Source organism: Corylus avellana, chromosome ca8, assembly GCF_901000735.1.
Source record: "Corylus avellana chromosome ca8, CavTom2PMs-1.0".
NCBI lineage: Eukaryota > Viridiplantae > Streptophyta > Magnoliopsida > Fagales > Betulaceae > Corylus > Corylus avellana.
In genome coordinates this window covers 19131162-19155906 of record NC_081548.1, presented here as the reverse complement: position 1 = coordinate 19155906, position 24745 = coordinate 19131162, and the positions used below count along the sequence as shown (strand labels likewise).

The 24745-nt window shown below is 37.8% G+C and overlaps 2 protein-coding genes across 4 annotated transcripts; one reads left to right on the top strand and one right to left on the bottom strand.

The window, feature by feature from the left end:
• Positions 1-2442: 2442 nt before the first annotated feature.
• On the bottom strand, positions 2443-8935 carry LOC132190135 (uncharacterized). 3 transcript variants are annotated; one of them, XM_059605031.1, is made up of 6 exons: positions 8588-8935; positions 6569-7057; positions 5962-6183; positions 5793-5865; positions 3962-4069; positions 2443-3083 (listed from the first exon to the last, which is right to left on the bottom strand). In XM_059605031.1, the coding sequence occupies exons 1-6, from the start codon at positions 8702-8704 to the stop codon at positions 2716-2718; spliced, it is 1377 nt and encodes a 458-aa protein (XP_059461014.1). In that variant the 5' UTR covers positions 8705-8935; the 3' UTR covers positions 2443-2715. The 3 variants fall into 3 exon arrangements, with proteins under 3 accessions (XP_059461014.1, XP_059461015.1, XP_059461016.1); XM_059605032.1 differs by having other exon boundaries at positions 3962-4066; XM_059605033.1 differs by having other exon boundaries at positions 6569-6968; positions 8588-8676.
• A 1380-nt stretch (positions 8936-10315) lies between these two features.
• On the top strand, positions 10316-17001 carry LOC132189896 (protein OSB1, mitochondrial-like). Its single transcript, XM_059604727.1, has 4 exons — positions 10316-10675; positions 10786-10909; positions 15190-15274; positions 16471-17001. Exons 1-4 carry the CDS (start codon positions 10356-10358, stop codon positions 16746-16748), a joined length of 807 nt encoding a protein of 268 aa, XP_059460710.1. The 5' UTR covers positions 10316-10355; the 3' UTR covers positions 16749-17001.
• The last annotated feature ends 7744 nt before the right edge of the window (positions 17002-24745 follow it).

Below are 24745 nucleotides of genomic sequence, written 5' to 3'. Positions count from 1 at the left end.
ATTGGCCTCTCTTTCATAATTATTCACCTAATTTATTGTCGTTGATCTTTGGTAGTATAAGGACTTCATGTCCACATGTCGTTGGTGGTATCTGCTCTTCAAAAGAATCCAGTAATTCATTCAAGCTCTACGTGACAAAATGTCTGCAAAATGATTATTATTATTACTACTAGTGTTTAATTAAAGTGGGATCATAATTGGTTTCTTCTACATTACTCTTTCATAGGACGGTGACATGGTGAGGAAGGAACCATTCGTGACGTGGAAATAGATCTTATTTGACAATGCGTTTTGAAAAGAAAAAAATAATAATAATTAACAAATAATTACATGTTCTAAAAAACTCGGGTTGGCTGGTTAAGTTAACCAGGTTGTCAAGAGTTTAACTTTTAGGTTTAGGGTTTAGGTTAAACGGGTCCGGGTCATAAGCGGGTCCCCTGTTTATAACCTGTTTAATAAATGTGTCGTATTTGGGTTTGTCATAAACGAATTCGCTGGTTAACATGTTTATACAACTTATTTATTTTTTTAAGTAAATTTTAAGTTTAACTTAATTTAGGATTGACAATTTAACTCGCAACCGGCAAATTCGACACGAACACGACACATAATTTTAGGGTTAAGGTTTAGGTTAAACGAGTCACTGTTTTAATAAACGTGTCGTGTTTGAGTTGGCACGTTAACCGTGTTGACACGAACCCGACGCGTGAACCCATTTTGCCAACCCTACTCTAATACGTTTTATCAAATGAACTCGATCACTCTTAATTTAACTAAATGGTCTTAATATAATAGCAAGTTAATTTAAAAATACTCATCAACCAAACTGGTAAACAAAGTAAATAGAATTAAGCCCGATCAACACCACCTCAGTAGTACTCCTTGGTGCTCTACTGGATTCAGCATATACTTCTTTATCCCATCCCACACCTAAACCCCAATCAACAACAACTATTAGTCATCTGAATTTGATTATCTCATTTTAGGGTTAATTACTCTTTAGTGGTTTAACCGAAATTCAAACATACCTCCGCTTCAAAACTTTCGTAAATGGTATGGGGTGGTTTGGCCGCCTCAATTTTTTTTTCCCTTTTTTCTTTTTACTTTTAAATAATATTAATAAGATATATGAAATACTTTATTTTTTATTTTTTATTTTCTAATTAAAAGGTGGAAAGGGGCAACCAGTGTAATTTTTTTCCTTGGGCGTTACCATCGGGATTCTTACCTGCTGTAGAATGTCCGGTTTGAGCCATAGCTATTGTCTGGAAAGACGAGCTTGTCACCACAACCCCACCAAGGTAAGTCCCTTCATAGTAGCATCTGATTCACGCATCTACTACTGCAAGCGAATTCGAACACGCGACCACTAGGATGAAAGGAAGGGGGGGACTTTCTCCTTGCTATTTTACCAACTCAACTACCACCTTGATGGTATATGAAATACTTGATAGTTGCTGATTAGTTTGATGTGTCCTCCAGTCGAGGGGGTGTTATTCCTGCAAGGCAAAGTCAATGCATCACCATTTCTTTCTTCTCCCAATTATGTTGTGTTTGCAACAAATTGGGCAGAGCATGCGTGCCACTCTGGCCACAATATAAACTAAGCCATGTTGGTCCCAATTTATAATGGAAATAAGGTGGACCGTTTTGACTATTGCCTTGACAGCTATGGATCCAATTCAAAAATAATAATTGAACTCGTTATAATGGTCCCAATTTGTCGTCCTACAAGCCCTTATCCATTTTCAAATTAATACTCAATTTGTAATATCTTGAAACTAAGATTGCATCAATATACCCCCCAAACTAAAAAAAAAATAAAAAAATAAAAAATTGCAAGACCCACTGCTTTTTTTTTTCTTCTTCTATTTTTTCCTTCAAATTTTTAGGGGTAATTTCGTTTTTTTGTAGAACAACAGGGGTACACCGCAAATTTTTGATAGTTTAGAGGAAACATTAATATTTGATGCAATCTTTAGTTTAAGAAAACATTGCAAATTGAGTGTTAATTTGAGAGGAGTAATATTATATGCTTTTTAAATTAAAATATTATATAGATTTTATACTATCTGGATTGTGTGGCGTGAAGGGATGGAGTTGGTTCGAAGTGTATAAAACACAATAGGAAACTCTAGAAAGGGCATGTTTGGGATTACGATTGAGAGGCTTAAAAGTGTTTTTAACACTCGAAAAGTCCGTTTGAAGAAAAAAGAACTCATTTGATAAAAAAATTAAAAAAGCTTTTAAGGGTCCAAAAAGCCTAAAAATGGTCAAAACGCACTTTTGGTAAAAACTTAAAAATAAAACTTTTGCCCAAAAGCGTTTTTTGACTAAAAAATTCTATTTCTCAAACGCAATCTCAATCAGGCTCTAAGTCTTAATGGTTTGAAGCAAAAGATTTAAGATGCAATATAGAGCAGGTGAGCAACAAAACCAAACTTAAATATCTAACGGAGAATGATATGATATAACATAATGGGAAGGGTACAACAATCCCAACAAATTGATAGTCCTGCCAACATGATTCAATAACACAACTACATATACAAATGAAACTACCAAACATAATATATTGACTGTCACTGTGTTCCTAACTACAACAAATGGAAAACCTCCAAACTAGGGCACACTACAATGTGAGACACAGAGAGTTCAGAACACCTCAATTGGATAGGCGGCTGATTTGTCTATTCTAGAAGAAGAAAGTAAGCCTCAATCATCAGAATCATACTCGCTAGAATCTGGCGGTGCAGCCACAGCAGCACAGCAGAATGACTCCTTATCCTTGAGGAGAAGACAGCTACCATCTGAATTCCATTTCAGATCGGTTATGGTAAACTGCAGTAGTGGGATATTCACACAGTAAGCGCCTGAAGGGGTCCACATGTACAAGTGAGAGCTTCCGGTGCAAAGCACGAGACGCGTGCATGTAGGGTCCCAAGCTACTGCTCTAATTGCCTCTTTCTGCACTAAGATCGCAGCAAGTTCGAGACGGCAAATGTCCCATATCCAGAGGGCAGTTGGCATACTATCATTACGGGTACAGATATACTGGCTATCATTGCTCCATGACATAAGACCTGCAACAAAAACTACGGCTTGAGCCATATGGATCACACTATATGTCCCAACCAAATTAAAACTTCATATAGAGGCCCAGAAGAATCATATTACTATTAAACCAAATCCAAGATTGAAATCCCAGGCAACCACTTTCACTTTGTGTTCTGCCTACAAAAACATTGTATTCATATACAACTTATTGCTGAAGACAATAAATCCAATAATCCACTGAGAATACTGGTTATCAACATCCTTATTGGGCTAATAGTAAGCATCACCTTGCAACCAGCAAAATAACATTCACAAGTACCTTTACCTATGATAGAGCCCAAGAAACAGTACAACCCCCAACAAGTGTAATGTGAGACAATTACACCTACCCTTGCTATAAGGTTTGAAAACTTGGACTGGACTGGGAGGTCAGACTGGTTGAACCGCTGACCAGACATATTTTTTCAAGAGCCAGATTTGACTGTGGTCCAGCCAGTGTCCCGCTAAAATATCTGCTTGCCCATCTGGTTCATTTTACTTCAGTTTTATAGAAAAATTTCAATGTTGCATGCGGTGAGACTTCAACCGAAGACATGGGAGTAGCATTTGAAGTCCTTTCCACCAGGCTATCAAGGCTGTTTGCCCAAGTTTTGTACTAAAATAATGTGTTTTTCAGGCAGAAGCCTCATAATTGCATTCCAACAACTGGAACTCCAAAATACTTAAAAATTCATTGACACCTAAACCATCAGGCCAGAGATTATTCCAATGTAAACTCTAATCCTAACATTTGATCCTAGATTTGATGCTACTGCTCCTTTCAGTAAGTAAGTATCAAACTTCATCAAATGGATAACATGCATTTAATTTCATCATTGTAATAAACAGAGAAGCAGGGTCTTACCAATTCCTTGTTTAGGGTTAGGTTTGTCTGCAGGAGGTTTCTGGAAAGGCAAAGTAATAGGTAACTCCATAACCTCGTACCTGACTCTGAGTCTTTCTGAAGCATCTTCTTTAAAACAAAAAAGAGGAAAAAGAAAAGGGCCTGATCAAATCAATGAAAGACTCAATTTTTCATATCAAGTAGTAACTAATGGATCTATCATGTGAAAGAAGGCTCATATACCAATGGCAAAAGTTGAATTTCTACTTAAATGGAAAAACAGGGAATGGTGCCTGACAAAGCTGTGTTGGTTGCTTCAATAGCGGTTTAAAAGAGCTCAATAATAAAATTTCTATAAGAACCATAGCCACGGAATGGTAGTGCCCGTACATAATAAAATAATTTCTTTCTTTCAAAATTCAGATACTTATATAGGTTTATGTTCACCATTTTATATCATTTAAGATTTTGGGACAACTAGAGATTTAAAATGATATCATAGTAGTGGTCCAAACCTTGAACCCTAACTCTATATCATATTTTATTATATTTTCCATTTTAGTTAAATATTCCACGTGTAAGACAGCCCCCCCCCCCCCCAACACACTTACAGAGGAGAAGTTTCGACCACACGTTAGAAGGAATGTTTGATAAAATTCACAATTTCCTAATTTAACTTCTGGGCAGTGATTTAATAACAATAAAATCAAATTTAAGCAGTATTAGTAGTCCTCACAAGGAACATTTTATAATTACCAATTCCGAAACTAAGATGGCAAGATGATACTGCTAATGATATTTGAGCATTTTCAAGTCCAACAAACTCACCCATCAGGCAAAATACAAAGGACATTAGTGCAATGTTATATCTAATATATGCTCCAGTTAAGACTAGAAGTTTCTAGGCTTGTATGTGAGGTATCCCGACCAGTTGCCCTTGGTGAGGTGTCCCCACTAGCTGTCAAATCATGGGTTGTATTGTGTAATCTCCTTCCTATATATTTGAAAGAATGGAATGAATGCACAGGAGATTTACCCAATTTCTCTTACATTTGCATATTCTCATTATAGCTAACAGTAGGAATGAGTGACAAACAGGAAAGTCCTCAATTATCAACCTTTTCTGTTTCCTTGGTAACTATATCATTAATGTCATTAATACACAATATCTTCTTCTGGCGAGTATACTATTTACAATCTAATGCAAAGTATGTTGAAGAGGACTTTCAGTGAACAAACTTGAACATACAAAGAGAAGCCTAGAATTTTTGGTAAATCAGCTCGTGGGGATTAAAACTAGTTTCTTTTCAGTTGTTGATTTGAGTTTTTAAAACTTGATGTAAATTCTGTTTCACTACATAAATTTTTAATTAATAAGCCATATGACCACTCTAGACAGATTGAGAGCTTAATTAAAAATTTATGTAGTGAAACAGAATTTACATCAAGTTTTAAAGACTCAAAGTTGTAATCACAAGTCAGCTAAGGCAACACTCTTATCTAAAAAATGAATTTCAGCTTTGTTTGTGGCTTTTTGTCTCCCTTTCTCTTAGGGATTTGAGTGTGCATATTCTTGCTACTTGGTTAGGTTAACTTGATCCAGTTCTCTGACTTCCCTTCTTAAGTTCTTTCATCTCCTGAATTATATCTTAATTGCATCACAACCTCAAAAACATATCAAAAGAGGAAAGGTTGTCAAGCCTACTAAAATGCTAGACAAAAGCATAAAAGGAGGGAGGTCACATGCAGAGAAATTATGCAGCTTCGAATTGTTTCAAAGTTTAAGCCAGGTACATGTTCAGAAATGAATAGGTATGTCACTTCTTAGAAACATAACAAATATTATGCTTACCATTGTTGTTTTCTGTAAAATCATCACTTAAACACAATTCAGACATATCAAGTTGCAATGGTTCATCTACCTCCTGGAATTTAATGAGACAAGAGGTGAGTATTTACAAGTAGACCATTACTGTTTTTGGCACCAAAGAAAATAATGAAACACACAAAAAAAAAAATACCTTGAATAGAGCAGCACAACAAGGACCACGAACAGAAGATAGGTGCATAAATTCAGCGAAAGTTTTCCAAGTCAGGTGATTCAAAACCCGCAACATCTGGTCATAACTACCGACTGCTAGAAACCGTCCACAAGGAGACCATGAAACACTCTTTACACCCAGTCCACTTTCATATGCCTGATACTTAAATAGGCATCTTCCATCTGGAGAGTAAATTAGAACCTGTATCAAACCACAACAACAATAAGCTTAACTTTTCAGCCAGAATAGCTGCTAATAAAACCATAGAACAAGCAAATTAACAAAGACCATAATTCACTAATTAGGAGATAGTCTCGCGGGGGTTAGCATAGCGGAAAGTAGTTTCAAATCTATGGATGCATCCACAGGAACACAAACAAACTTTCTTTGCTGAGTTATAATGTGCAAACAGATATTTGAAGTTTAATAATTTAGTAGGCTGGCATTTGTATTTGCATGGAACAACTAGTCCAAGCAATATAAATTTGTAGATTCAAACATTAGTTATAGGAATCATAGTTTATAAAGTGGGAATAAAGTGGTTTTCATATATTAAAAAAAAAAATTAAAAGAACAAACTTCATACCTTATATTCAAGAGGCGAATCCCAGATTACTATAGCACTATCATCTGGTGACCATTCAATATCAGCCAAGTCCAATGTGTCAACAGCAAAAACACCCATTATCTCCCATGAATTACAAGACAGCAGATTAATATAGTCCTTGCAATCACGACGTGTGCAAATTGCAGCAAATTTACCATCTTGGGTGAAAGAAACCCCCTTGGAAGGATGCTTTGGCCATTGCACATGCACACATGCTGTGTTCACTAGTGACCAAACTGTTAAACGCAATTGGAAATCTGATGTTGTAAGTATGTGACGGCCATCTGGGCTCCACCTAGCATAAGCGATACCAGCAGGACCTTCATCTATCTTGCATGTCCATTCAGGTTGGGTCAATGACCATGCCTGTATCATTGGTCTTTTGTAGAGACCACAAAGAATATATTCAGAATCAAGAGCCCATTCAATATAGCTTATCTTGTCCAAGCATGAAAACAACTGCACAACCTGCAATATAAATTATAAGATAGACTCATCTCCTAGATAGAATGCAAAGTTTGTTAGTTGCTCAATCAACAAGTATAGGAGAATTGCTGATGGCAATGAATTAAAAGTTTATAGCAAGCAAAAAATTCAGAAGAGTCAGGAGGGATGGTTTTGAGCATTTACTATTAGTATTCATGATCACTGTTGGAGAGCATATTTACTACCTCTACAAATTTACACAAGGTATTAATTTGTTGCACAACCTTGTTTCCTTTACTTCCCCTTCTTCTTGTGTCTTCCTCCCTTCAAAAGTTACATGACTCACTCTTGGATCACCTATTTTCTCTCAACTAATTGTTTTCTTCTCTCTCTACTCCATCTGACATCCTAGTCACAAACCGATTTTAGAACGCTTTGGTCCATGCATGCCAACCAGCTCTACAAATACTAATGTGAAGCCTCTTTTCAAAGATCAGATGATGGACAACCAGCGCAGTCAGAGTCTCCATTCTCCACCAATCCTTTCGCCCCATTACACTCAAGCTACACCAACTAATTGCACAAACAAGGCTTAATGCTCTTTCTTAACATCGAGACAATCACCCAACTGTTCATCCTTTATACCTTATGGATGAATGGAGAGCATAGAAGCAGAGATAGAGAAAAAAGAAGAGACAATGAGGGTTTGGTCATGTTTTGAATTGGTATTCTTGGGATTTCATTGTTTAATGAGGGCAATCTACCTGCTGTGCAAAAATGCAGTTCGGTCTTTAAAATCATGCATTTCTAAAAATGCTCTATCTTGCTAGTTGCTATGCAAAAATGTGGATTTTACACATTTTCAATCCTTCATTTTTCAAAGGCACTTTCAAACGGGACACTTTTTGCAAATTTTGTTTAAAAACACACATTTAACATGTGGAATCATGGGGCCAAATGCACAACTCTTCAACCAAAACAGCCTGTTCATGTGATTAACGCGATTCATAGAAGATCACACGTGAATAAAGCGCAGGAGGTGGGCATAACAAAACATCTCGAACATTAAAGGCTACTTAACCAATCAAGAAAGTCCTCGGGATGCAATAGGCCATGGAAATTGGGAACGTCTACTTTGATCCCACGGAGGGCACATAGTGACTATCATGAGATCTTTTCTTGTAGCTGGTATATTCATAAGTTTTTCCTCGACAAGTTCAGAGTTAATGTGATAACAAGTTCATCACTACATACGCACCAAATCACAAACTCCATTCACTAAGTAAATTGAAGAAAAATAATTTATTTTTCTTTTTGGGGATTGATAGAAGGTGAAAATAACATCTGGACCGACCCAAACAGAGCTCTTAGCTTCAACTAAGCTGTTAAGTACCACATTATCCAAAACCCCAGATCAAAAAGATAACATTAAATCTCATCTATTTTCGCCTACATTTTCTCAGCAGCCAAACAGTCATTATAATATCGATGTTCAGGAAATAACAAATAAAAAAAAAAAAACAAAAAAACAAAAAACAAAAAAGAAAAGAAGAGAGAGATCAAAATTCACACCTTAAAGGAGAGAGTGTCCCGAATGACGAGGCGATAATCGACAGCGACGGCTATATAGCGCGCATTGGGCGAGAAACAACATGGCCCCGTCTGCTTGTAAGCTTCAGTGAACTCCATAGCCTTTATCAAAGTGAGAGGATCTTCAACTTCATGGATCCAATCAGCTAAAACTACTGAATGTGTGCAATATACATATGATCGCTCATGATGGGTTGCTACAGTGACGCACTGCAACACGAGCAGAGTTTTGCTTTAAGATCTGGTCCTTCAGGCCATCTCAACTGCGAAGGCAAGTCACTGTGCTCTTGCTCCGGGTTTGAATTTGGTTGCTCGTACGGGGACGATAGAGTTAAAGGGTGTGGTTGATATATATATATATATATATATATATTTCTTTGTATTATTTTTTTTTTAAGATTTTGATTGAAAAAGTGTTTTGAAATAAACATTTTTTTTTTTTTTGGAAAATCTATAATAAGTCAGTTAGTCAATTCTTCAAAATTTAAAACTTTCTGTATTTTTTTTTTACCAAAAATTTACTCTTTAGGTCAATTAAAATGATAATAAAATTTCTACTGTCAAAATTTATTAACAATCGCCACTCAAAACACACTATTTTACTTGATTAAAATATTATTTTTTTTATTAATTTAATTTAAAAAATTAAATATAAAAATATAAAAAATTAAAGGGTGGCCAAGGGTGGCAACAAGCCTTGGCCACCACCCAACTCCTATGGGGTGGCTACAAGCCACCCTAGGGGTGGTTTGGGGTGGCTTGTTGTCACCCTATAGGGGTTGGGAGGTGGCCAGAATGCTTTTTTATTTTTAAATTTAATTTTTTAAATTAAATTAATAAAAAATTAATATTTTGATTAGGTAAAACGGTGCGTTTTTAGTGACTCTAACGGCTGTTAAAAAATTTTGACCGCAGAGATTTTATTGTCATTTCAATTGACTCAAAGAGTAAATTTTCGGAAAAAAAAAAACTCAGGAATTTTTAAATTTTAGAGGGTTGACTCAGGACTTATTATACATTTTCCCTTTTTGTTTTTTCATTATAACAATTCTTATTTTTCATTCATTTTATAAAAATAGAGTATAAAATGAGAAATTTCTTCCCTCAAACCTTGATATATGCTTTGTTTAACAACCTCTTTTTTTTTGTTTGTTGCTATATCCTATATCACAAGTCATACAAATCAAAAAAAGATAATGAAATTAGACATAATCATATCTAATTACGTGAGGGATAAGTTCATCTCTAACTCTTTAATGTCATCGTTCTAATTAATTTTCAAATCCGCAGCATATTTCAGTAAATTACCTCAATGTCTACTGTCCGATTCCAAAACTAAACAATGGTTTCCTCTATTTTCCATCTCCGCTACGAAGCACATTCTCAATCGCAATTTCCTTTGTTTCATCTACCATCAATGACTAATTTAACCATATGTATGATAGTACATCCAACATCGGTCAGTTATTTGCTCTAAAAAAAGAACCAAACAAAACAAATGAAAGAGAGATCTAAGGGGGTGTTTATTATTTGAATAATAATAAAAAGTAAATGATGTGATATAAAAAATAAATGATTTGATATAAAAGTACGAATGTTTTTTTTGAAAAAAATGAAGTAAATAGTATGGTAAAATATGAGGGAATGTGAGGGGATGAGAGGGGGTTTAACAATCAACCCCAAAGACTACTACTCCAAATTAAAAACCGACCAAAGATAATCAAAACCCCAAATAGTAGAAATAACTACCATGAGTGCCGGTGCGCACCGTTTTGGAGCCCTAATGAGGAACCCGACCCGGTTCTCTCTGCAACGGCTGGCCTCCTCGGCGGCGAGCCCTAGACGATCACCGAAATTCTTCACCGACGTTGTTGAGGACGGCAGCCCAGTGTACCGGCACGTGCTTAAATTCCAGCGTCCCACCATCATAGAGTGTACGGAGCAGTTGCTGAACTCCGTTAGCTTCATCGGGTCGGTGGAGTATCCATTGAAGAGGACGAAAACCGACAGGTTTGGTGCTTACACTAGGCTCTCCGTCAAAGCCTCCCCTGATTCCAAAACCAAATTTAGGTTTGGGCATTAATTCAATTATTTTTCTTTCTTTTTTTTTCTTTTTCGGGTTATTTGTTAATTCTAGAGTTCGGTACTTTGCAAACTTACATTGTACAATTTGTGAACAGGATAAATATGAAGATGTGGGACGAGATGGCAGAAATGTGCCTACAACATTTAGAACCGAAGGATTTTGTCTATGTTTCAGGTCATTTAGGGTCTTTCAAAAAGGATCTCAAAACATATTACGAGGTTCAGAAGCTAATTCTTCTTTTTTTTGCCCTTTTTTTTTTTTTGTTGGCTTACTGATATCGGTAAAATAATGATATTTGGGTGCATAATGGGTGATTACAATTGTTTATCACTTCGTTTGAAGACTGATTTAGTTAAGGTGTTCTGAATCTTTAATAGATAGTGGTGTATCAATTTTCTTTCAGGATTCAAGTTACAGCTTATATCTAATAGGTTGAAGTTTTCAATGTCGGTTTTTTTTTTTTTTTTTAATAAATAATAAATCAATCTCATTAGAATTTAGAAGGGTAAGGCACCCCTAAGTACATTGGAAGTATACCCTAATTAGTAAGGTCAAAATGAACAAGGAATTTACTAAAACTAATCGACAAAGGAGAAACATATGCCGCCATTCATAAATACAAAGCTTCATAGAACAAAGATAAAATAGTCCCCCACGTCCTCTCTCTCTCTCTCCTCAAAGCACCTATTATTCCTTTCCTTCCATACACACCAAAAGAGGCACTTAGGCACCATTTTCAGTTATGTGTTACATTATTTTGCTTTTACTGATCATGTTATTAATTTTTTTTAAAGAATGATAAATTACCACTTATCCAAATAGGAGATGAAGTAGAGTTAGGGTTCAAATTTGGGATCATATACTTTGATTCCGCAATAAATTACCACTTATCTAACCCCAAGGGGTTGGCCGAATGGTTGAAGCTTGCGGTCTTAGGGAGTATCACCCCATAGATCCCAAGTTCAAGACTTGCTAGGTGCAAACTCCCCCTTGGGCCCACACTCCTGATGTAAAAAGCCAACGATTTACCCTAATCCGTGTAGGAAAACTTCTAAATGTGCAGTACACGGGTCCGAGATTTACTCTGCAGGAATGGGTCTGAAGGACCCTGGCTTGTCGAGGTTCCCCGTCAAAAAATAAAAATTGTCACTTATCTCAAAAGTCTAAATTAATGAGAAATGACGAATTTAATTACTTAACCTATTATTTTGACAATATTGGGGTGGTGATAGATTGATAGATTTTTCATTTCTCCCTAGTGGAAGGTTCACTTTCTGGACGTTGTTCAGAGCAAGTTACCCAAGATACTTTCAGATCACTTTCCTAGTCTACTTGATTGTGGTGAATTTTAGAGGGGCAGAAGGTATTTTAAATTTCTTTAGTTGAAAAGGTTAGGCACTGGTAGAGTTCTTATTGATTTCAGTGTTTTCCTAGTTTTGTTTTGGCTCAGAAACTAAAAGCTCTAGGATGCTGATTTAAAGATGTGGAATGAAACAGAGTTTGGTATTGTAAAGATGAAAAAAGGGGCTCTTCTTGGTGATATAAAAGGGCTGGATGTGCTTGAAGAAAAGTGATCTCTTTCGAGTGAGGAGAAATTGAGGAAGGATGTGGCTACAGTTGAGTTGGAGAAGACTATTCTTTTGGAGGAGGTGAGTTGGAGGCAAAAGTCGAGGGTGGTGAAATCTTCCATTGGGCTTCTAACTCTAACAGAAGATGTAACGCGGTAGGGAATTTGGTTATCAATGGTGATATTTCTTCTAGTCCTGCTGAAATTTAGGATCATATAGTTCGATTTTACACTCAGCTTTATCCTGGGAATAAAAATTGACAACAAGATCTGATGGTCTTCCTTTTCACTCAATTTGTGAGAAGGAAGCAGATTGGATGGAGCGAGCTTTTGAGGCAAGGGATGTTTTGGGGGTGGTGAAAGATATGAATGGGGATAAAGCTCCGGGTCCAGATATTTTTTTCTATGGCTTTTTTTCCAAAATTGCTAGGATGTCAAAGTCAATGTTATGAAAGTATTTCTAGAATTCCATGAGCGTGGTAAGTTTGAATGCTACTTTTATTACTCTTATTCCTAAGAAAGTAGGGGTTGTTAAGGTCAAAGGCTTTCATCCTATCAGTCTGGTGAGTGGTGTCTATAAAATTATTGCGGAAGTCTTGGCAAATAGATTGAAAACTGTTTTGGATAATATCATTTCAAAGACTCATAATGCTTTAATAAGAGGTTGTTAAATTTTTTTTCTCGTCGCCAATGAATGTTTAGATAGTGGTCTCAAATATGGCAGGCCGGGCGTGTATGTAAATTGGACTTAGAGAAAGGCTTCTTTTTTTTTTGATAATGAAGAACACAACCAAGGAAGGGCCATTTCATCTACCCACCCCGGTTGGGTAAACCAAGGACCTAGGCAAAGCGCCTCTACATTAATGGTACTCCTAGTGGTTATTTTTTCTATAGCTTACTTTCCTCCTCTCTATGAGATGTGGGATCGTGGGGTCTAAGACAGGTGATCCTTTGTCTCCCCTTCAATTTGTGATTGTTATGGAAGCTTTGAGTTAAATGATGTAAACCGCTATGAATGAGGGTTTTATCACTAGCATTTCGGTGGGGGTTTCATTGACGATACCTTTATTTTCTATGGGATTGTACCAAATATTTTAGCTATTTTCTGTTTCTCATCTCCTTTGTTTTGAAGATGCTTTGGGGTTGAAGATTTATTTTATGCTCTTTCTTCACAAAAAAAAAAAAAGAAAAAAAAAAAGGGATTTATTTGGCCAAATCTGAATTGATTTATGATGTGCCAAATGTTGATGGTCTGGCTCGTATTCTTGGTTGCGGGGTTTCTTTGTTGCCCAGGAAATATTTGAGCCTCCCTTTGGATGCTCCTTTCAAGGATATATTTATTTGTTACAATTATTGAGAAAATGAAAAGAAGATTAGTTGGGTGGAAAAGACTCTGCCTGTCTAAGGGTGGTCATTTAACATTGAGTAAGAGCACGCCCTCCAACCTTTATACCTATTTCCTTTCTCTCTTCCCTGTTCTTGTTGGTGTTGCTAATTGGTTAGAAAAATTGCAGAGGGATCTTTTGTGGGGTTGTTTGGATAATGAGTCAAAATTTCATCTTGTTAATTGGAAAAAAAAAAAAAAAGGTTTGTATTCCTTTTCATCCTGGAGATTTCAGGGTTAGGAGTTTGCTTACTTTCAATCATACTCTTTTGGGAAAGTGTTGATGGAGATATGATGTAGAGAGAGAGGCTTTTTGGTGACAGGTAATGGATAAAAAAATGATAGTTTGACAGGTGGTTGATGCCTAATTTTATCAATGGGCCATATGTGGTGAGTTTATGGAAACATATTAGGGGGGGTTGGGATGCCTTCTCTAGCTTTGTTAGTATTGAGGTGATGATAGCTCTCGAACCAGGTTTTGACATGACATTTGGTTTGGAGATTGCACTTTGATGGAAACTTTTCTGGAGTTATTTTGCCTTGCAAGGGATAGGGACACTCTGGTGGCTGACCATATGCTTTCTCACAATGATATGGTGCTTTGGAACATAAATTTTATCATATTGGTGCATGATTGGGAGGGTGATTTCATATCTCCTTTTTTCAGTGTTTTGTACTCCATTGGGCTGGATTAGGATGGTGACAATAAGTTCTATTGGATCCCTTCACAAAGACGCTCTTTTGAGGGCAAAACTTTTCACAAAGTTTTGGAGGGCTAAGGCTCCTTTGAAAGTGACTTTCTTCACCTGGACATCTTTAGGGAAAATTTTCAATCTGAATTATCTCCTCAAGTGTCAATCATAGTGATGGATTGGTGCTATATATGCAGAAAGAGTGGGAAAACTCCCGATAAGCTCCTCCTTCATTGTGATGTTGTGAGATTTGCTGAATATGGTTGTCAAATGTTTGGAGTAAAGTACTTATCAAAAAAAAAAAAAAAATGTTTGGAGTAAAGTGGGTTAGATCTTTTGGCTTGTTGGAAATGAAGAGTCGGTCAGAATGATACTCAAATTGTTTGAAATGTAATCCCCACATGTTCAATGCGGTGCATTTGGAGAGAAACGAATGCTCAAAGTTTCTATGATTGCAAGAAGACGAGTTTGGATCTACATCTATGTTTTCTTAAATTCCTTTTGAGTGAATCTCTGTTAGTGCCTTTCTTAATATCTCCAACTTTGTAGAATTTTGTGCTCTCTTTGACTTGCTGGGTGTTTTTTCTTGTATATTCCATATGTATTTGGGTTGTGCCGCTTGTGTTTTTTAATGAATTTGTTTTGCTTATTAAAAAAAAATCATTTGTATATGATTGTGAGGGACCTGTACTATATAGAAGCTAACAAGCTATTATTGCCAATAGAGTAAGATCATACACTAATGTTGATAGAATACCTGAGAGGCTTAGACCTTTACCCTCTTCCTATGATTTTGTGGTACTGCTAAATATGCATAACCTCTATCTGTATAACCATTTTGTTTGTTCTTTGTAGGTCATCGTAAACGAATTGAATTATATTGACCAAGGTTTCCAAGGCCAAAAAAGCCACAAAGTTGAGGGGTCCCAAGCAGGAGCAGGTACAATTTCTAATTCTGGTTGAAATGTATTGGACGGTTTTGTTGGATGTGTTATACTATTTCTGGGTCAACGAAACCTTTTTCTGGAGTTTGTTAGAAATGACTAGAAGACTACTAAGGAAGTAACCAAAAACGAGTATATTTTTTAATGGAGTGAGTTGCCTGCACAGGATTTGAATAGCTGACCTAGAAACTGTTTGAATGATCCACGTGGGATGATGGTGATCATATAAGGGAAAAGTCCACATACCACCCTCAAACTATCACCCACTTGACAATACCCCTCAAACTTTCAATTGTAATAATCTCCCTCTTAAACTACCAAAACGTTGCCAATGTTCCCACAATGATGAAACTACCCTCAGAAAAATAAAAACAAAAAATACTAAAACTTCTAGAAAAAAACCTAAAACTTAAAATAAAAAATAAAAAATTCCAAGGGGTGGCCAAATTTTAAATTTAAAAAAATAAAATCCTTTTTATAAGAAAAAAATTAAAAAAAAAAAAAAAGAAATTGATTTTTTTATAAAAATTAAAAAAAAAAATCATTTTTTTTAATTATTATTATTATTATTATTTTCGAATTTATAGGGGTATTTTTGTCTTATTGAGAAATATATAGGGGCATTTTTATCCTTTTGCTAATCTTGGGGGACATTGACAATGTTTTGATAGTTTGGGGGAGACATTGTTACAATTGAAAGTTTGGGAAGACATTGTCAATTGGGTGGTAGTTTGAAGGGGTATATAGACTTTACCCTTATATTAATGTAATTTGTGTGCTTATGTGCATATAATTAGAACAATGCTCAGCACAAGTGATGGTCGAAGGGTTTTTGCTTTTCAGTTTTGAAGTTTGAGAGTTGCTATCTTTGAGGCTTTTGACTGATCCAACTTTTAGTAAAGTTGTCTTAAGCAGCACAAGCTGTTGCATGGTTCCAAGTACTCATTTTGAGTCATTTGGAGTATTGTTCTAGGGACAAAATAATAACTTAGCTGAGCACGGGGGATCAGCTCTTTGTTTAATTGGCCGTGGACCATTCAATTGCATGATTATTGGAACTGTTTTCTCTTCGCCATAATCAATACTATGCTTATTATGACAATCCTTAAAAGCTTTTCATTTTGAGTTATTTTCTCTTCTCTTTTTCACATGCTTATCTATTTCTTTATCCCTTATCTTGTTGCATTTATAGGTGGCTTTGAAGTGGATGAAAATCGCCTCTACTTGTGGCAGGTGTTTTTCACCAATCCATATGAATGGTGGGATTGCAGGAAACATAAGGTAAATCCACGGCAGCCAGATTTCAAGAACAAGCATACTGGTGAGGTTCTCTGGTTGAGTCCGAATGATCCTCCTTGGATTAAAAGACAACTGCAGTTGCTTGATACACGGATGGCAACACAAAGCCAAGGAGATTATGTAGGTTCCCGTTCTCGTTCCCGTGTCTCTATGTGGGTGTATGATGGCTAGGGATGAGTCTGCAGGCTTGAAAGAACTATTTGCTGTTGCATGCCGGTTATTATATTTAGGGTTTTACGATTTTTCGCAAATTATTCTTACAAAATCGTAATTCCAAACACACCCTTAATCTTAGAGGTTGAAGCATATCAAGCACCGAAGATTACTCTGTATCCAGTTCTTTGTACAGCAGGTTTCAGAACAAAAATGAATACAAGGTTTTCTTTATTGGCTTTGTTTTTCCTTGTACAGGCTAGCCACTTCAGGGGACGCTTCATTTTAGCAAAACTGCAATGTCTTGAGCACATTATGCATCTATACAATGTTGTTGCTTTCTTCAATGTAAGTTTCGATAAGCAAACTGTACATGTCCTCTGAAACTGTGTTTAGATTGAACAAGAGTTTCTGAAACTTCCTGATAACGAGGATTGCTCTACGAAGGATGTTGGTAGACTTTCTTAGATATTTCAAGTTGTAAAGTATAAGTACTCCCTCAAACTAACACTTAATTTACAATGTGTCATATTCCCAAACTAAAAGTTGCATCAATTTCTCTCCAAACTACCAAAAATAAAACTTTGTATGTTTATTATTTGTTGTGTATCCCCGCCCATTTTTTATTTTTATCTTTAATTTGTATGCTCGCGTAAGTGTCCAGCAGTTCGCTGTATTTTGAGTTCACTTGAGCAGAATCAAACCCACTCGAGCGGCTCTCTCTTTTTATATATATTATCCTATTTATTTATTATTACTATATTTTGTTTTATTTTATCCCTCAATTATTTAAAATCTAAAATAAAACTTCCGAAAATCTCCCTGAGTCCAAATAAAATCCTCTTACACTTTTAAATACTCCTTGATGAAATTAAAAACCTAGGACAAATTCCTTAGAAATTGCAAAAATCACGTTCCATTAATAAAACGTCATAAATCTTGCTTCTTCTTTTTTAAACAATGCGGGAGAAGGGGGGGAGTTAAAATACCTTAATCTAAGGGAGTAAATTTTTTTTATTATGTGTAACAAGTGTAATAATTTGATTGCGGTTGACATGATATTTAATAATTTTCAAATATAAAGAAAATGATTTATCTTAATATTTTTCATATCTCATCCTACAAATTCAATAGATCAACCATTAGATTTGTGAACTCCACACAAATTTCATGTAGATTCATTCATTCATTATGTAAATGGTTGAAAAATGAATGAATTCTATCATTTCTATAAAATAAAAAAAAATAAAAAAAGAAAAGTTTGGTGTAAAGACCTTTTTGTTATTTTTGCATACCACGAAGAAATTTCAAAACATTCTTATACCACACGGAGATTATTACAAATCAATGTAACCATATATTGGAATTTTGCATTTTTCCCTATAGTGTAAAACCAAACGGACACTAACGTGGCTTAATGCACGTGCTTTATTTAACCCTACATAACACGAAAATACTAAAAATATATAGAGTCATATTACACATCATTCTTTCAATCATCTCTTTTTGTAAATAGGTAATTTCACCATTGAATTTGCGTAGGACCTACATGAGTTCACAGATCTAAAGACGAATACATTAAATTTACAAAAATAAATTGTTAAAAGATGGTTAAAAAAATGATGCATAACATGCTCCGGGATTGAGAATGATTTTTATTTTTATCATTTCTCAAATATTTAAGAAGCGGGAAAAAGTCTAAAAGTAAACGATGCCTTGCATCCACATTGGCATAACTTTGTTTTGAAACAATTGTTCGTTTCTTTATCATCATGCAGGTTTCCATGCGAATCTTGTATGCTTTCTTTTCAGGACGAAACTGTCTTTCGCATTTTGTCTTACACTTTGAATTAGGATCTTCTCCATTGGTCACCCATTTCTAATTTATTTATAATAGAGACCACTATAATAAAGTATAGGATTAATTACATTTTTAATACTTAAGCGTATTTTTCCCACGCGAGTTGCAAAAGTAACTAAATAAATTAAGATTTACATAGTTTATCGCTAAAGGCTACATTCACAGAGTTGTAGCAAGTTTCACTATGTAGAGAACGTTACAGGAGGATTACAAAACAAGAACATTGAATAAATTGTTCAATCTCTAAAACTACTATAGAAAACCTCACAATTCTCTATGATGTTTTTTTCTTTGTATTTGGCTCTCAGAAAAATATAATTCCAAAGTCCCAAAAAGAGACTTTAAATAGGCAGCATCATAAATTCATTAAATTGTATGTTTCAAGACAGTGGTGTCCGAATAGCCTAGCCAACCTGTTCAGATATCGTTGCCCAGCATGTCCGGACAGACGAACGCAATGTCCAAACACGGCTCAATATTGACGCTCCCGATGGCTCCCGTCCTGACACCTCTCCTAGTCCGTCCAAACATGTGCAAATCCTAGAGATCGGAGAGTCCGTCCAAACATGTGCAAATCCTAGAGATCTTAATGGCTCCTGTTCGGACACCCTCAAGGCCCGTCTAGACATGCTTGTTCCCTGGTTAAACTCAGTGGCTTCTATTCAAACACTATAGCAGCATGTCCGGACACACACTCAACTAGACTCCACCAACTCCAACATGCTCTTCATGGCAAATTTAGTTTTCACATTATGATTCCAGCATGAATAAGTAAAAATATATGATTGAGAAAAATGATGTGATCACTTAAAAAAGATGAAAGGTCTCTGACGTAGCGGAAGACTAAGGTAACTAATCAGAGAGCAGCGTCTTTGATTCTGCAAGGAGAAGCGTCTTCGTCTTCTACCCAAAAGATAAAACAAGCCCGCAGGCTAAGAAAAAAATAAAACTCCGCAGAGTATTTGAGAGAGAATTCTCTGATTTGATTATCTTTCCATTGATTGAGTTTTACATAATAGGCAAGCCTATTTATAGAAGAGAAATCCTTGGAGAAAAAGTAAACCTACTTCTAGTAGAGAAAGTAAATCTAATCTTAGTAGGAAAGTAAACATAATCCTAGTAGGGAAAGTAAACATAATTCTAATTAGGAAAAGTAAATATACTCCTAGTAGGGAAAGGATTAAAAGTAAACTATTTATTCTTGGGGGTGGGGACACACATGTCCTACATCAGTCTCCCCTTCTTGAAAAGAACTCGTCCTCGAGTTAAGTTCTGACTCCTCTGGTGGAAAATATTCAAAAATGTCTGCCACGTTGAATGTTGAGGATATCGCCATTTCTTCTGGAAGATCGATGACATATGCATTGTCGTTAATCTTTTTTAGTACCTTGCATGGACCATACTTCTTATTCCTCAGCTTTCCAGAAGTACCAGTTGGCAGTCGCCCCTTGCGTAGATACACCATCACAAGATCTCCTTCTTGAAAAATCTTCGATCGCCGACCCTTGTCTGCTGCCGTCTTGTACTTAGCATAGGATTCTTCCAGATGCTGACGAACTCCCTCTTGGGTAGCTTTCACCCGTTCTGCTAAATGCTCCGCTGCCACACTTGCACCGGGTAGCTTAGGTAAAGTTGCAAGATCTACTGCAAGTCTCAGAGTTCTTCCATAGACGACTTCAAATGGTGCCTTCCCAGTAGATCGATTCACCATGTTATTGTAGGCAAACTCAGCCTGAGCTAAAGCCAGGTCCCACTGCTTCGGTTTGTCACCTGCAATACATCGAAGTAAATTACCTAGAGTTCGATTAACAACTTCTGTCTGCCCGTCCGTCTGCGGATGGCTCGTGCTACTAAAGTTCAATGCTGTGTCGAACCGCCTCCATAATGTTCGCCAAAAGTGAGACAAGAACTTGGTGTCTCGGTCAGAAGTGATAGACTTTGGGACTCCATGCAATCGAACCACCTCTCGGAAGAATAGATTGGCCACTTGAACTGCATCAGATGTTTTCTTGCAAGCAACAAAGTGAGCCATTTTGGAAAATCTATCCACAATTACCATTATAGAATCTGCTCCTCGTTGGGTTCTCGGGAGACCCAATACAAAATCCATGGATACATCTTCCCACGATGCTTCTGGTATTGGTAGAGGCATGTATAATCCCGTATTTTGGGTTTGCCCCTTGGCGACCTGACAAGTCTGGCATCGTCGGACAAAATTACCTACTTCTTTCTTCAGTTGCGGCCAGTAATACCGTTCCTCTACCAGAGCAATAGTCTTGTCTCTTCCCAGATGACCACCCAAACCTCCAGCATGTAATTCTCGGATTATTTGTTCCCGTAAGGAACTCCTCGGAATGCACAGCCGATTCCCACGAAATAAATACCCCTCCTGAATATGTATCTCAGAAATTGGTTGCCCCGCCTTGCAATGCTTCCAGGTTTTACCAAAATCTTCATCTTCCTCATATAACTCCTTTAGGCACTCGAATCCAGTCACTTCAGCTTTCATGGTGATCAGCAGGGTAGCTCGGCGGCTTAAAGCGTCAGCTACACGATTTAGTTTTCCCGACTTATGCTTGAGAGAAAAAGTGAACCGTTGGATGTAAGAAACCCACCGAGCATGCATCCGATTCAAATTCTTTTGACTATTGATGAACTTTAATGCTTGATGGTCGGTATAGAGGACAAACTCTCGTTGGATCAAGTAGTGCTCCCACACCTTGAGGGCTCTCAAGACAGCATAAAGCTCCAACTCATATGTTGACCACTTCTGTCTTGCTTCTCCGAGCTTCTCACTAAAAAATTCTACGGGCTTCCCTTCTTGAGATAACACAGCTCCTATCCCGACGATTGATGCATCACATTCAACTTCAAACAGCTTGTCAAAGTCAGGTAAGGCAAGTACAGGTGCTGTGCATAGCTTTTCTTTGATGATTGAGAAACTTCGCTCAGCTTCTTCACCCCAATTGAATTTTCCTTTCTTCATACACTCGGTGATCGGTGCTACAATACTGCTGAAATTCCGAACGAACCTTCTATAGAAAGTTGCTAACCCATGGAAACTTCTTACTTCTCCCACTGACTTGGGTGTGGGCCATTCTCGGATTGCTCTCACCTTCTCTTCATCCACTCGGATTCCATCGGTACCGACTACAAATCCGAGGAAGAGTAACTGATCCATCATGAAACTACACTTCTTTAAGTTGATAAACAACTTATTTTCACGGAGAACCTCCAACACTTTCCTCACGTGATCCATGTGATCCACCGGGTTGCGACTATAGATAAGAATATCATCGAAATAGACAACGACAAATTTTCCGATAAAAGGTTTCAGTACCTGATTCATGAGTCGCATGAAAGTGCTTGGTGCATTCGAAAGGCCGAAAGGCATCACCATCCACTCATAAAGCCCCTCTTTAGTCTTGAACGCAGTTTTCCATTCATCTCCCGGTCGTATACGGATTTGGTGATATCCACTCCTCAAGTCAATCTTTGAAAAAATCTTAGCCCCAGATAGCATATCAAACATGTCACCTATTCGGGGAATTGGAAACCGATACTTGACCGTGATCTTGTTTATTGCCCGGCTATCCACGCACATTCGCCAACTCCCATCTTTCTTCGGTACAAGTAGGGCCGGTACTGCGCATGGACTCATACTCTCTCGCAAGTGTCCCTTCCGAATTAACCCCTCTACCTGCTCTTGCAAAATAGCATTCTCCTTTGGGCTCATTCGATAATGTGGCAAGTTCGGGAGACTTGCTCCCGGCACTAAGTCAATATAGTGCTGGATATCTCTCATGGGCGGCAGTCCTTCGGGCATCTCTTCAGGCATGATGTCTTGGAATTCTTCTAACATCGGTCGCATTATCTCAGGAACTTCTTGTGAGACGGAGCCCGGGGTTCCCTTGGTCACCAATGCTATGATGTCTCGGGCCTCCTTAACTTCTTCTATAAATTCTGATCCAGTGGATAGGAGGACCGGCTTTCCCTTAGAATAAGTAGAATTTTCGACTTCCTGTAAAGGTCGAAATGTTATCTTCCGACCATCCCAAAAGATAGTGTAGACATTGGCTCTTCCTTGCTGCTGGGCATTCACGTCAAACTGCCACGGTCTTCCCAGGATTAAGTGGCATGCATCCATCTCGACAACATCACACAAAATAGAATCCGAGTAATGCTTACCGATCGAAAATGTGAAACGACATCTCTCGGTTACTAGTGTCTCGGTTCCCCGCTTGATCCATCCGATCTTATATGGAGTTGGGTGCTTCTCAGTTTTCAAACCCAACTTTGAAACCATCTCCTTCGACACTACGTTCTCCCCGCTACCACTATCAATAATCACATCACATACTCTTTGGTTGACTGTGCAGCGAGTACGAAAAATCTTGTGCCTTTGAGATTGATCCTCTTGCCTCGGTGTCAAGAGTAAACGTTGAATTACTAAGGATCGGGAAAGTGGGATTCCCTCATCAGCGTCAGCCAACTCCTCTTCTTCATACTCGGGTGTATCAATATCTCCATTCTCGGACCCTCCCTCTGGCTCAGGTTCGATCAAGTTTACCATCTGCCTCCGGGGACATTGATGCGACCTATGTCCCGGTTGGTTGCATTTGAAACATTTGTCTAGATTGGGCCATGCGTATGGATTGTTGGCTGGTTGTCTCGAGGTGCTTGAACTGCTACTGGCTCCTTTTCCCGTGGAAGTCACTGGTTGACTTGGTGTGACAGTCGGGACTAGAGGTTGTTTTCCCCGACCCTGCGTTGGTCTCGTCGAATCGCTCGGGTTTCGCTCCCAGGTTGTTGCTTTAGGCCTCTCCAGTTGCTTCTCTGCTCGGGTTGCCAAACTAACTGCCTCATTCAAAGTAAAGACAGGATGCATAGAAACCTTATCTTGTATTGCCACACGCAGTCCACCAATAAACCTTGCAACTTGTTGATCCTCTGTCTCCATGAGATCATTCCGAGCAGATAGGCGATAGAAATCATCAACATACGCCTGGATGGTCCGACCTCCTTGTCGACACTCTTGGTATTGTTGGAATAGCCGTTGCTCAAAGTCCGGTGGTAAAAAACGTGCTTTGAGTAGCCGCTTCATCTTCAACCATGAAGTTACAGGTCCCTTCCCTTGTCGGGCTCGGGAAATCTGTAATTTTTCCCACCAAGCAGAAGCTCCTCCCTTGAACTTGTATGCCACTAACTTCACCTTGCGATCCTCGCGAATACTCATATAATCAAAGAACCTCTCTACTTCCATCACCCAATCTAAGAAATCTTCGATTTGAAGATGCCCGTTGAATGATGGGAGATCAATCTTCATTCGGTATTCGTGGGATTCCTCCCTAGCAAGATCCTGACGCCTGGGTTGCCCTCCATATGCATCCCGGTAGCCAGCACCGTCATAGACATTCCCCATATGGCCAGCTCTACCACGCTCATAACCTCTGAAGCCTGTGCCACCACGACCGACTCCTCTACGTAATTCGCCCCTTCGATCTACCTCAATGTCCCGTCCGAATACTCCTTCAGCAAAGTCTTCATCGTCACTAGGATCGTCATAGGCCGGTGGTCGGTTTATGGGTGCAAGTGGTTGATGAGGAATAGGCCTTACTCGGATCCCATCGTCATCATGGGCATCATTGTCCCTGTGATTACGATTAGGACCTATGTGCATGCGCTCTATCATCTCTCGCATCTGGCGCATCTCCTGTCGTATCTCCTGTTGCATCGTTTGCTGGATCTGCTGGAACTCTTGGAATTCGGCTCTCCAAGGAGCCTCCCTGTCACGAGCAGCGTCGTTAAGGGAATCGTCACCGTTGCGCTGATTGGTCATGATCAGGATAAAGCCTGCTCTGATACCAACTGACGTAGCGGAAGACTAAGGTAACTAATCAAAGAGCAGCGTCTTTGATTCTGCAAGGAGAAGCGTCTTCGTCTTCTACCCAAAAGATAAAACAAGCCCGCAGGCTAAGAAAAAAATAAAACTCCGCAGAGTATTTGAGAGAGAATTCTCTGATTTGATTATAATTCAATTGATTGAGTTTTACATAATAGGCAAGCCTATTTATAGAAGAGAAATCCTTGGAGAAAAAGTAAACCTACTTCTAGTATAGAAAGTAAATCTAATCTTAGTAGGAAAGTAAACATA

Excerpts from the sequence above, each read along its gene's own strand:
- LOC132190135 (XM_059605031.1), bottom strand. The coding sequence starts at position 8,704 with ATGGAGTTCACTGAAGCTTACAAGCAGACGGGGCCATGTTGTTTCTCG. Across the intron at positions 6,184-6,568 it reads ATTCGCCTCTTGAATATAAG|GTTCTAATTTACTCTCCAGA; the intron begins GTATGAAGTTTG and ends GGTTTGATACAG. Across the intron at positions 3,084-3,961 it reads TAACCCTAAACAAGGAATTG|GTCTTATGTCATGGAGCAAT; the intron begins GTAAGACCCTGC and ends TTTTTGTTGCAG.
- LOC132189896 (XM_059604727.1), top strand. The coding sequence starts at position 10,356 with ATGAGTGCCGGTGCGCACCGTTTTGGAGCCCTAATGAGGAACCCGACC. Across the intron at positions 10,676-10,785 it reads GATTCCAAAACCAAATTTAG|GATAAATATGAAGATGTGGG; the intron begins GTTTGGGCATTA and ends ATTTGTGAACAG. Across the intron at positions 15,275-16,470 it reads GGGGTCCCAAGCAGGAGCAG|GTGGCTTTGAAGTGGATGAA; the intron begins GTACAATTTCTA and ends TTGCATTTATAG.